Source organism: Podarcis melisellensis (assembly GCF_964234715.1).
Source record: "Podarcis melisellensis genome assembly, chromosome: Z".
NCBI lineage: Eukaryota > Metazoa > Chordata > Lepidosauria > Squamata > Lacertidae > Podarcis > Podarcis melisellensis.
In genome coordinates this window covers 21,331,991-21,345,831 of record NC_138547.1, presented here as the reverse complement: position 1 = coordinate 21,345,831, position 13,841 = coordinate 21,331,991, and the positions used below count along the sequence as shown (strand labels likewise).

General features: G+C 44.5%; 1 protein-coding gene across 5 annotated transcripts in view; it reads right to left on the bottom strand.

Moving 5' to 3' along the window:
• ATRX (ATRX chromatin remodeler) overlaps positions 1-13,841 on the bottom strand; it is a 97,295-nt gene that overhangs the window by 81,273 nt on the left and 2,181 nt on the right. For all 5 annotated transcript variants that reach the window (XM_081897749.1, XM_081897745.1, XM_081897746.1 and 2 more), the window contains exon 2: positions 226-326. In XM_081897749.1, coding sequence (XP_081753875.1) covers positions 226-326 — 101 coding nt within the window. The remainder of the gene's footprint in view (positions 1-225; positions 327-13,841) is intronic.

The following is a 13,841-nucleotide window of genomic DNA, read 5'->3' as shown; positions in this document are numbered from 1 at the left end:
CAGGAGGTTGGATCTGGTGCAGATTAACTTACACAAACTTACTCTGCACAAGGTTACTCCCTAAGTTACAGGTGCCTAAACAATACATCAAAGAAGGTACAACTCACCTCTCAGAGTCATCAAGAATTATATTTCAGAACTAAATAGTTTTGCTGAATGGCATGACAGAATGAACATACAAGGAGCACAGATCTGAACAGGTTTTAAATAGTAAGGCTGTTTTACCTATAGTTAATCTTGGAGGAGACTTTGCATCCTCAGATTCCTCTGATGAGTGAGCCAAAAAGTCATGAAGCTTCTGCACCAATGTAGTCAACTTGCTTTCACTGTTTAAAAAAAATGCACCATTTGAATGTTTGCCTTTTTGTAAATATTGTCAGTGTGTAGCAAGGTCTATTTCCATTATGACATGCAATCTCAAACTCTCTCAAAAATAGCAGTGTCCAGTTTTCGATACATCTCTTGGGTTAAGAAACAAATATAAGCTTCAAGTGAAAGGGGGAGTGAAGAATGGGGGGAGAAACAAACTCATTCTGTTCTCCTGTCTTCCAAGGTCTACACACTTGACTGCTATGCATGTTCTATCTACCTCCTTGGAATGTTCTATGCCCCAATATCTGAGAAGCCTAATGACATTCTCGTCAAACCATTTCAGGGTCAGGACTAGGCCTGGGTGATGTAGCAACTTATCGCCCAGGATCAATATGAGGAACAGACCACAATGAAAGCTTCACTCAACAATATATCACTGGCGAAACTGCCACTGCTCCTAAGACCCTCTGCTGTTGGCTAATGTAGCCTGGTCCAACTTCAGGGAGAAAGGTGCAGAGTAGCCTGCCAACCCTGCACAAGCGAAGGAAACCTCAGAAAGGAGCCCTGAGACAGGGACATCAGGGATGGCTCAGGAGGTGAGCCGCAGGCTGGAGTCAACTGCATTAGCCCCAGCCCACCAGACGTTTGGGTGAAAGTGCCTCAGCTCCCGCGATAAGAGCTAAAGCAGTTTCACCCCAAACACGATGTTTGGCTGATGATACTTTGCAATGTTGAAAACCTAACATTGCCCAGCCCTAGTCAGGACCAGTGTTAGAAACTCAAATATATGAGCTGGGTGCCAAATTGCTCCTTAAACCAGGGTTACTTTCACCAAAATGTAATGTCTAGTTGCTATTTTGGAGCCAGAAGGCTCAAAAGTTGTATCTTTCCATTCAACTTTTTGGTTCCTGAAATTCATTCTGATTGTACAGATAAAATATCATGGATAGAATTCCAAAAATGTGTTGGTCTGTGAAAACCGGCAAAATCCAAGGATCCCAAGGCATGAACCACCAGATAGTGTAGACATCAGGTACCATCCTGGTGCCCAGGCATCTTCAATTGGTCACAAGTGGCTGATAGCCATGTGCAAAATGCACTTGGTGCCTGGTTAATTTCCAAAGCTGGTCAGGACTAATTCTGACATGTTCAACAAAGAACAGTTCCATCCATGGACACTCCAAAAAGTATTCAATAAAATTTAACAAATGTACCCCTTTTGCATGCAGTGTCTGCAAATATGAGCATGTAACTGGGATGTGAAATTTCTCTGTGTGCAGATCCCACCACATGGATCAAGAGCTTTAAAATACAGCTTCTGCTACATTATCATGCCAATAATAATAATAATAATAATAATAATATATTTATATCCTGCCCTCCCCAGCCGAAGCCGGGCTCAGAGCGGCTAACAACAGTAAAATAATACAGCATTCTAAAATCAATTCATTATAAAATCAGTTCAAATCAAATTGATGGCAACCATTGGACTAGAGTTCTGTGAAGAATTACCAAAGGAGGGGGTCAGGCTGTGCCTTGGCCAAAGGCCTGGTGGAACAGCTCTGTCTTGCAGGCCCTGCGGAAAGATGTCAAATCCTGCAGGGCCCTAGTCTCTTGTGACAGAGCGTTCTACCAGATTGGAGCCACAGCCGAAAAAGCCCTGGCTCTGGTTGAGACCAGTCTAACCTCTCTGTGGCCTGGGACCTCCAAGGTGTTTTTGTTTGAAGACCATAAGGTCCTCCGTGGGACATACCAGGAGAGGCGTTCCCGAAGGTACAAAGGTCCTAGGCCATATAGGGCTTTAAAAGTTAAAACCAGCACCTTGAACCTGATCCTGTACTCCACCGGGAGCCAGTGCAGCTGGTAGATAACTCCTCTTCCAAGAATCATCTAGCTGAGGATGAAACACAATCTTAACATTTTTCTCAAAATATAACATACGAGAACCACTCTAATCAGCACAATAAATAACAACAACAACAACAACAACAATTTGAATCCTGCCCTCCCCAGCCAACGCCAGGCTCAGAGCGGCTAACATCATAAAAACAACACAATATGTATAAAAACAGACATCAATTAATTAAAATACAAGTTAAAATCTTGTGGGGGCAATTATCAGGTTGGAATTGAGAGTGGTTAATATTTGCCAGGACCAACTGTTTCCCCTGAGCATACAAGGACCTGTGACCGGGTTGGGGGCCTCCTTCAGGTTTATTTTATACAAAGGAAAATAAGTCAAACTGCATCCTGCCCAAAGGCCTGGGGGAACAGCTCCGTCTTGCAGGCCCTTAAGAAAGATGTTGAATCACGCAGGGCCCTAGTCTCTTGTGGGAGAGCGTTCCACCAGGCTGGGGCAACGGCCGAAAAGGCCCTGGCTCTGGTCGATGCCAGTCTAATTTCCCTGGGGCCCGGGATCTTCAAAGTGTTGTTCTTAGCAGACCATAAGGTCCCCCTTGGGGCATACCAGAAGATGCAGTCTCGTAGGTACGAGGGTCCTAGGCCGTATAGGGCTTTAAAGGTTAAAACCAGCACCTTAAACCTGATCCTGTACTCCACCGGGGGCCAGAGCAGTTGCTACAGCACTGGGTGAATGTGATCCCATGGCAGAGACCCCGTAAGGAGTGTCACCATGGCATTCTGAACCCGCTGGAACTTCTGGGTCAGCTTCAAGGGCAGCCCCATATAAAGTGAGTTACAATAATCAAGCCTGGAGGTGACCATTGCATGGATCACAGTGGCAAGGTCAGGGCAAAAGAGGTAAGGCACCAACTGCTTAACTTGGCAGAGATGAAAAAATGTCGCCTTTGTTGTAGCTGTAACCTGCACCTCAATAGAAAGGGAGGCATCGAAGATTACACCCAAACTCTTGACGGAAGGCGCTGGCACTAATTGCGCCCCCGCAAGGGATGGGAGTTGGTCCCCCCAACCCCATATCATTCCAAACCAGCCAAAGGGCCTCTGTCTTCGAAGGATTTAACTTCAACCGGCTCCCACGTAACCATCCAACCACAGCTTCCAAACATCTAATCAGTGTGTCTGGGGCTGAGCCGGGATGGCCTTCCATCAACAGGTAGAGCTGGGTGTCATCAGTATACTGATGGCAACCCAAACCAAAATTCCGGACAAGCTGGGCAAGGGAGCACATAAAGATGTTGAAAAGCATTGGGGAGAGAATTGCACGCTGCAGTACTACACACACCAAGGAGTAGTGCGACAACAGCTCCCCCCCCCCCCGTGCCACCCTCAGTCCCCAACCAGAGAGGAATGAGCGCAGCCATTGAAGATCTGTGCCCCGAATCCCCATGTCGGTGAGAAGCCTCGGGGGCAGCAGCGCCGGGCGGGGAGTTCAACATCTAGAAGTTCATGGTTGACTATGTCAAAGGCTGCTGACATATCTTAAAGAATCAACAGCCCCGACCCGCCTCAATCCAGCTGCCTACAGAAGTCATCTGTTAGGGCGGCCAGAGCCATCTTGGTCCAATGACCAGAGCAAAAACCGGACTGGAATGGATCCAAAGCAGATTTTTCATCCAGAAATCCGCCACGCTGTTCAGCAACTGATCTCTCAACCACCTTACCCAGGAATGAAAGATTCAAAACTAGGTGATAATTGGATAGATCTAAAGGATCTAATGATGTTTATTTAAGAGCAAACACACCACTGCCTCCTTCAATTCCCCATGGAATGTCCCAGAGCCAAGGGACAAATTGATGATCTCACCCGGGGGGCCCGCACCTCATCTGGACATGCTCTAATCAGCCAGGACAGACACGGGTCAACAGGTGGTGGGCTTTCTGGCACAGAGGAGTTTGTCCACCTCAGCTGGGAATATCCGGTTGAAGTGGTCCAATAGTGGACCCGAGGACACTCAAGGAGCCTCCAGTTCTGTTACTGTATCCAAATTGGCAGGGAGGTCACGGTGGAGCGTCAGGACTTTTTCCGCAAAAAAGCTTGCAAATGCCTAACAGCTATGCGCTTGATTCATATTTAAATTGGCTGTCCCTCTAGGGACATTAGAGACCTAATTATACTAAAAAGTTCCGCCGGGCGAGAGCTAGCAGGTGCAATGGAGGCTGAGAAGTAGGACTTCTTAGCAGCCTTTACTGCCATCTCATAGGTTTTCATAAACCCTATAAGATGTTCTTGAGGCTCATTTGCGGGCATCCTGCCATACTCGCTCTAGCCGTCTGAGGTCCCGCTTCATTTTCCGGAGCTCCTCGATAAACCATGGGGGCCAGTTTCTGCGGAGTCACAGAGAGCGTCTAGATGCGATCTCATTGATGGCCGCCAAGAGCCGGGTATTCCAAACCTCAATAAGCTCAGTCAATGAGTCGCCAGGGGGAGCAGGATCCCACAGGGCCTGATGGAATCTATCAGGATTCATCAGCCTTTGCAGGCGAGCCCAAATAGGATCGCCACCTAAGCAGGATAGGAGCGGGAGGTCAATCCTGGCTTTCAGAGCATAGTGATCAGACCATGGCAGCTCCATAGTGGGGGATGTGATCACATCTACGCCTGCGCCAAAGATCAGGCCCAGCGTGTGACCTGCTTTATGTGTGGGGCCCGAAACAAATGGAGAGAGCCCTAGTGTCGCTGTGGAAGACACCAGATCCATGTACGTTGAAGTCCCCCAATACCAACAGACTGGGGAACTCCAAGGCCCAGGCGGTCACCACCTCTAGCAGGTCTGACAGGGTGGCTGCTGGTACACTAGGTGGCCAGTACACCAGCAAGACAGCCAAGTTCTCCTCAGAACCCTACACCAGGCTAACACATTCAATGCTGGGGATCAATGACAATGATAGAGGCCTGAAAGAACAATCTTTCCGGATTAACAATACCAACCCACCCCACCCCCGACCCACAGTCCGCAACTGGTGGACAGAGAAACCTGGGGGCGCCATCTCTCGTAAGGTAAGTGTTTCTCCTTTGCGCACCCAGGTCTCCATTACACAAGCCAGGTCAACCCCCTGCGAGGTAAAGAAATCTCAAGGGTGGCGGTTTTGTTGCCTATAGACCTGGCATTGCACACCACCAGTGATGGAAGCGGGGGGTCCTTGTTCACCCTACCTTCGTCCCTGGGGATGGGGCGCAGGTAGAAAGGGGTACAAGCATATCCATATCTCATACCCCTTTGCCTACAAGATCTGCCCCCACCGCCATACCTCCCTTGCCCTTCCACGGTAGTAATTCCAAGCCCCATTATTGCCTCCTTTGATAGCATTGGTGTTATTATTAGAGCCTTATAAGCTGTGGTGGTGAGTATGGGGCCCACCCTCAGGCCCAAGGTGGAGAATGGGCTTCAAAGGGGAGCGGTCCTCCCCAATACTCACAGGCAGAGCAGCAGCAGCTCAAATCTTTCTTCAACCTATCTATTTTGGAAATTTAATTTTGCTTGTTACTTTGTCTCTATGATGGTGATTGGCCAATACAGAGCAAAAAGAAAGCAGAGACACTGGAAAGAAGAAAAAGCAACTCAGTACCCAGATTCTAGATATCCCCCAATTTAATCTCTGCTGGTTGTCAAAAGGAAGAGCCTATGGAAACATTTTAAAGCATTCTGTCTATAGATAAAAAATAAAAACATGAAAAAGGTATGGCAAAGAGATGTAAAGCCTGCTGGTAAGGAAGGAACACCAGTGTAAATAATAATCTATTTACTTCCTCGTATTCTGGTTTCACTTAAGGTCACACCTGTGCTGGGGATAGTAGTAGCCGTCTTAATGATCTGATACCCTCTCAATGGATGTCCAAAAACCACACCCAAATTCAAGTAATTAGAATATCTGTAAGGTTCAGGAAAACATTATGAGGTTGACTGATTATGTGTTTGACCTCAAAGCACTGCTGGAAGGACCACAGGGCAAGGGGCATTGCTGAAAGCACCAAACAATGAAGACCTGTGCCATGATATCCCCTTCCTGTACCATGTACATGATAGGAAGGTGATGAAGCTTCAGACTCTGCTGCAGGAAGCCCAAGTGGGTGGGTGGGTGGGTGGGTGGGCAGCCAGACAGGACAATCTAACAGACAAACCCATCTACTTCCCCTGCAACAAGAAGGGTAAATTGGGTTACAGATAAGAGCAAACAAAAAGATTGGGAGCTGAAGCAATTTCCTGAGAAGTAGAGCCTACCTACTATGAGCTTTTTGTGCAGCAAAGGTGAGCTGAGGGGGTGGGATAAGGGAAATGATAATTTATAAAGTTAGATATGATGTGGAGCAAGTGGGTGGGTGGAGACATTTTTACTCCAAGTTTACTCCAAGGCAGTTCTAGATTTTAGAGCCACCTGTCATTCTTTAGATGACAGGAACACTTCTAAGAGAACTGCACCAAGCTAACCTCACTTAGAGGCCCATGAAGCAACACAGTGCAAGAGGGCATGCCTATATTGCATAGCTCCAGTGTTCGAAATTCCATGAATGCCGGGGCATTTCGCACCCGACAACCATCCAATCATGACTTAGTTGAGATTTCTCATACTCTGACTGGCGCCTGACTTTTCCACCATCTAGCTGGCTGGGACTTCTCTCTGGAACAAATCAGTTTTCCTCTCTCCCACCCCCAGAGAGGATGAGCATGTCCAAGCACAGGGCATGAAGGGGCCACCACTATCAGAGGGATGGAGACTGAGAAAGAATGAGACAGAGGAGTAGCAGGCAGGTGGCATTTGTGGGGAGGAGGAGAGTTGTTTCCAGCCCTGATCTGGCGCCTGCTTTTTTCTCAGAAGACCCAAGTTCAATGGGGCTTCCCCCAAGTAAAACATGCATGGATTGGGGACCTGAATGGCTAAAACCATTTGTGTGTGTAATTGTTAAGGCTAGGGTGAAAGGACACGTCACTGTTTTGTTATAAAAGTAGTAATTTTTTAAAAAGTATTTTCCCACCAAAAAGTGTGAAGCCGACAACTTTTGTCCTCTCCATTGTGTCTTTACCCTGTCATCCAAGGACAGAAGGCGGGGGGGTGGGGTGGACCATGCTTGGAAAATGTGCCACCACACTTGGTGAAAAGATAAAGAGAATATATTCCAGGGTTTTACTTCTTTGAAATCCCCTCACAAATCCATTCTTTTATATCTCTATTCTCCCTCCTAATTCTCCCATTTTTTTCTTTTAGGATTTGTTTAGTCGTTTAGTCATGTCTGAATCTTCGTGACCCCATGGACCTTTTAGGACTATTCAGGATACATATATGTATTAGGAGTGCAATGGATATAGCAGGGAAAAATATTAATCTCCCCACTCTCCCCTATTTCTGCAGATGTGGTGACTATTTTCATAATTCATATTGGCGAAGGAGAAGAACCAGCACTTTATTAAAATTAGTGCCAGTAGACTCCTTTAGACTCCTCCCCCTCAACCTCTTTCCCCAACGAACACAAATTATTTTACAAGCAATTGACCTAAATCCATTTACTTTTACAAATATTATTATTAAATGAGTGGTTTGCATAATTAGGTTATCCAGAAATGCTAAGTAGAACAAGAATCTCCTACTTCTTTCCAAGATGGATTTTAGGGCAAGTAGAGAACAAAAGGAGATAAAGAGGGGGAGAAGAAATCCAGTTAATAAAAACAACAAAAGTCTTTCCAGAAGGCACTTTGTAGATTTTGTGCCAAGCAGAACTGATTTGTCCAGTTGAGACATGGTGAAGGGGAATGTTTTATATATATATATATATATGTGGTATCTCGGGTTAAGTACTAAATTCGTTCCGGAGGTCTGTTCTTAACCTGAAGCACCACTTTAGCTAATGGGGCCTCCTGCTGCTGCCGTGCCACTGGAGCACGATTTCTGTTCTCATCCTGAAGCAAAGTTCTTAACCTGAAGCGCTATTTCTGGGTTAGCAGAGTTTGCAACCTGAAGCGTATGTAACCTGAAGCGTATGTAACCCAAGGTACCACTGTATATGGATATATGGTGCGGCTTTTGGGAAGTGGAGCAGAACAAAACAGTCACCTGTTCTTCCTTGATTTAGGATGAGCCGATTTATTGAAATCAACTGTTTCTCTTCTTGGGGGCAGGGAGTGGGCTGAGGAGGGAGGAAGAGGAGGAGGAGGAGGGGAAAAAAGAAGAAACAACCACATTTCTCAAGGCTCTGTATGCAGGCAACTCCCCATTTACGTGCATTCAAGGCATGCACAACTGCACGTGTGAATCACTGCAAAACTGGAAGTGGCACAAAAAGGGGCAAAAATGGCCCTAAGAGAGTATGACAAAGGCAAAAATGGTGCAAAAATAGCATCTAGCGTTGCCAGGAGCCTTGGCAAGTGCAATACAGGCGCCTCTGCACCTATCTTTGAGACCTGTGGAGAGTTGGAAGTTTGAAGAGGTTTGGAGGGAGCAACTGTGGTGGAGTTTAAAGGGTTTAAAGGGTTTCCAGAGGTTCAAAGTGTGTTTGCAGGCTTTTTCAATGGTGCTCCCAATATGCGCAATTTCTCTAAAACGCATGATGCCTCAGAACATAACCCCAGTTTAAATGGGGAGGTGCCTGTACTTAAGCTCTCTCCCAGTTTTCTCTAAGCTTAATTTAAAATGGAAGGAGTTGGGGGAAGAGAAACCTTGGCAAGCAAAGGCAATCAAGGTTTTCTGTAGGGCAGAGAATTTTTTTAAATTTGTTCCACTTGTGTTTGGTATGTTAGCATGCGGGGATGATGGGGTTTTGAGACACGCGAAACGACTAAGCCTTTTCTTGGGGGGGGGTGAAGTAACCTCGGGTTACAGACGCTTCAGGTTACAGACTCTGCTAACCCAGAAATAGTACCTCGGGTTAAGAACTTTGCTTCAGGATGAGAACAGAAATCGCGCAGCGGCGGCGCGGCAGCAACGGGAGGCCCCATTAGCTAAAGTGGTGCTTCAGGTTAAAAACAGACCTCCAGAATGAATTAAGTTCTTAACCTGAGGTACCACTGTAGTAGAAACTCAGGTATATAAACTAATCGCCCAATGGCACCTTGAGTTTCGGGCACAACAGAATGTCTAGGTGTCATTTTATTTTTGCAATGAAACATTATTACAATCATACCTTGGTTCTCAAATGCACTGCGGCTCAAACGTTTTGGTTCCTGAACGCCGCAAACCCAGAAGTAAGTGTTCCGGTTTGTGAACTTTCTTTGGAAGCCAAACATCTGATGTGGCTTCCAACTGAGTGCAAGAATCTACTGCAGCCAATCAGAAGCCGTGCTTTGGTTTTCGAACATATTTGAAGTCGAACAGACTTCTGGAATGGATTCCATTTGAGAACCAAGGTACGACTGTACTATTATTATTATTAATTTCATTTATATACCACCTTATATTTCAAAGAAAAATATCAAAGTAATTTACATCACATTCAAACATCTAACAATCAAGAATAAAACAAATTCAAGCTTCAAGAAAAATATTTTAGATCATTCTCTAAGTGGTATTTTCTTTCCCCATATTGATTTACCTACTTAATTTATATAGCTGCCCGATAGAAGTACTCTAGGAAGCTCACTGGGTGATCTGGGGCCAGTCACAGCCTCTTAACCAACTTCACAAAGTGGTTGTACGGATTAACTGAGGAGGAGGCTGAACTGTGTACTCCTTGGAGAAAAAGATAGGATATAAATGCAGTAAATAAGCTCTTCTGCTTACCTGCATAGGAAGCCTGGGGCCAGCCAGAGATATCAGTCACCACGCAGAGATCTCCACATGGTCGGAACTGGACCCGCACCAGTTGTTGGTCCAATTGAGGATTTCTTACACTGTAGAATAGTCATCTAGGCCTCTCTTCAAACTATTACAGTGGTACCTCGGGTTACATACGCTTCAGGTTACATACGCTTCAGGTTACAGACTCCGCTAACCCAGAAATAGTGCTTCAGGTTAAGAACTTTGCTTCAGGATGAGAACAGAAATCGTACTCCAGCGGCGTGGCAGCAGCGGTCCGACCAGTTCCGACCATTAGCTAAAGTGGTGCTTCAGGTTAAGAACAGTTTCAGGTTAAGTACGGACCTCTGGAACGAATTAAGTACTTAACCCGAGGTACCACTGTATATAACTCCTTCTAAACAATATGTATTTTGGGGCTCTCTAACAGCCGGAAGATAGGGCAGGATGCAAACTTACAAATAAATAATTAAGTTGGTTTCTTTACAGGAATAGTATTCTTTTGTTTTACCATGTTTCTACCAAAGTCCATTAAAAATTGAAGATATTAATAACACACAAGAAGATTACTGCACTCTTCTTCAAAACATTGACCATACATGTTATAAGAACTATGTAATTTCCATTATTAGCAATTATGAAATTCAAGACCTTGTGGGAACAGATTCCTAATAAAAACTTGCAGGCAAATATTTATTTCTAATGTATGGTAGGACTTCAGCTTCCCTTACCTTTGCACCTGCTGGCCCTATCATCTCAGTTCAGTTCATTTTCCACTTGTTTATGTGAGCTACATCCCATCCCAAACCAGCAATCAACTTCCAAGTGTGCCTTGTTTGACTCATTTTCTTCCTTTCCAAAGCTTGTCTACCATTCTTTTTCCACACAGTACAGCAACTTTACCAAAGGAACACATTTGTGTCTGCCACAAACCTCTATAACAGCTCAGTCTATTTCCAGACACTTCAACACCATCACAAAAACCCCTAGTGGATTACAACCAGGGTGTATTTGATTTAAATCAAATCAATTTAAATCACGACTTAAATCACTACAGTGGTACCTTGGGATGCGAACGGGATCCGTTCCGGACCCCATTCTCATCTGCGTGTGTCGCGTTTTGCCGCTTCCGCGCATGAATGTGATGTCATTTTGAGTGTCTGCGCATGCGCAAGCGGCAAAACCCGGAAGTAACATGCTCCGTTACTTCCGGGTTGCCACTGAGTACAACCCAAAAGCGCTCAACCTTAAGCACATTCAACCCGAGGTATGACTATAGTTAGCAAGACTTGATTTAAATCACTGGTCAGTAAGACTTGATTTAAATCATATTTTTTTTACAGAAAGATTCATTCTTGCTGGTATAATCTTAATATTTACAACCATATAAAGGTTTCATTTTTGGAAGAATAAATTTTCAGAGTAGGTTTTAGAGATAACAAAAATGGTTATACTATTAGAAATACACAGATAATTATGAAATTATTGTGAGGTTTATAAGTTAACTGTTTGTATTTGGACAACTTTTCTGCTGTACTTTATTGAAAGAAGAAAAAGAATCATTTCCTTAATAACAATTTAAACCATTTATTTAATTAAAGGAATAACATTATAGTGTATGTATCCATGTTTGTTAACTGATGTGGTTAAACTTTTTTTAATTAAAAAAAAACTAAGTCTGAGTTTTAGCACACATGAAAAACTTAAAACAAATCCATATTTCCTGATGAAAAGCCTTTGGACTATAATGTAACTTAAATAGAAAACTATATTTAGAAAGATTTTTTTCTCCAGAAGCATTTTATTTAAAAAATCTGATTTAAATAAAAAAAATCCTTCTTAAAAAATCATTGATTACAATGATTACAATATAGATAAGGGTGGTCCAACATGCAAACCACAGTTTTTAGCGGCCCTCCATCTCCCCACCCTCTAACTCCAGCCAGGGCAGCATGAACAAGGCCGGTGGAGAGTGTGTGCCACAGCCAAAGGCGCAAGCTACTGCTGCTGCTGTTCCTCCACCACTGCTAGAGATTGTTGGGGCCGCCAGGCTGTGCTCTTGGGCCAGCTTGGAACCTGGCAGCATCCCTAGGCTGCCAGGGCTCCAGAACAACACAACCTCCCAGGGAGCAGGTGATTTGAGTGCAGACAGTTCCAGGACACTAGGAACTGCTGCAGTGGGAGCCATATTCGCTTGGAGTTCGACTTGGCTGGGCTGCAGAGATATAAGCCACCTAGCACCCCCAGGGCTGGGCTTCAGAAGGGCAGGGCTCATTGAGGTGGGTGCTTTGGGTGGTCCCTTTGGATGCACAGCCGTCTCTGAAAGGTTTGTGGGGAGCCTGCAAGGGGGGGGGGGAAGCCTGGGGCACCAGATACCATGGGCTGCCTCCCTCCCTGTACCAGATTTGATCTTCCAACTTTGGCGCCCAGTTGGTGGTTTGGGGCAGGCATGGCAGCCTCTGGCCCAGGGACTTTGGGGGAGTGTACACCCCCAAAAACCTTCACCAATGGCAGGCAGGCAAGATGGTGCAAGCTTACCGCCTAGGCAATGAGGTTGCCATGCAGCAGCCACCACCACTGCTGACACTTCTTCTGGAATTCTTTGTCAGGCAGACTGCTGTAGTTTTCAAGGGGAGTATTTTATAGGTAGGCTGCAAAATCATGAAGTGGGAGAGAATGGAATTTTGGTACAGATAAGAAATGCAAGTGTAGGTGTGTGAACATGTTTCAATACAGAAGAACTCAGTTTCTTTTTTCTTTTTTTACAATGCAGGTAAGTCTGAGCTTTAGGATTCACCAATCGGTGTGGAAGAGAAAAGAAATTATATATTTATACAGTGGTACCTCGGGTTAAGTACTTAATTCGTTCCGGAGGTCCGTACCTAACCTGAAACTGTTCTTAACCTGAAGCACCACTTTAGCTAATGGGGCCTCCTGCTGCTGTCACGCCGCTGGAGCACGATTTCTGTTCTCATCCTGAAGCAAAGTTCTTAACCTGAAGTACTATTTCTGGGTTAGCGGAGTCTGTAACCTGAAGCGTATGTAATCCGAGGTACCATTGTACACTCTCTCTCAACTGTGAATGCTATAATTTATGATAGGGAAATATAATTCCATGTGCAGCCAACTTGTAATGGTCACATTGTGAAATACTTAGCACTACACACAAGCCACAAAAACTACATCACACACTTTGTACATATGAAGCACTGCGCATATTTACACTCTGAATAATTTGTTATTGAACAAGAATTTACATACCAGCCATCTACCATCAATTGTGATACAACAGAAAGAAGCTTACAAAGAACTATACTGCAAGGTTAAGAGGCAATGGAAATAAGAGTTCCAAAGAAAGCAACTAGACATGACGTAATTCACACAATTAGCAATTATGTTAACCATTTTTCCCAGAGTAAATAGCCATGCAGTAGGAGGGAGATCCAATTCAGGTCTGCAGCAGGGTACCCCACCCTCCACCAGGGTCCAGATCCAGATCCGCCCTCCTTGCCTCCCCATTACTCTAGAAATAAGCTGGAAAAAGAAGGAGAGGTTACTCTCTTAACAAGCTGTTGCTTCTTTGGTTTGTTGCTTGCATTTACTGTATTGTTTCATTTTATTATTTCATATTATTATGCTTACTGTAATAGTCATCTTACTATTCTGCTGGGGACATAAAGTTTATATACAATGTGTGAAATATTTACTTACATAATTTGCAAATAAATAAAATTTAGAAACCAATGTTTTACAATACAGTATAAACAAAGCACAAGCACTAGTTCAAAACAAGCACACAGGTAAGATAACCAATAGTCAGCCTAGCATGTACATGTGATGAATCATCAGCATTTTAAAGAGCAATGTACATTTATTCACATATCCAT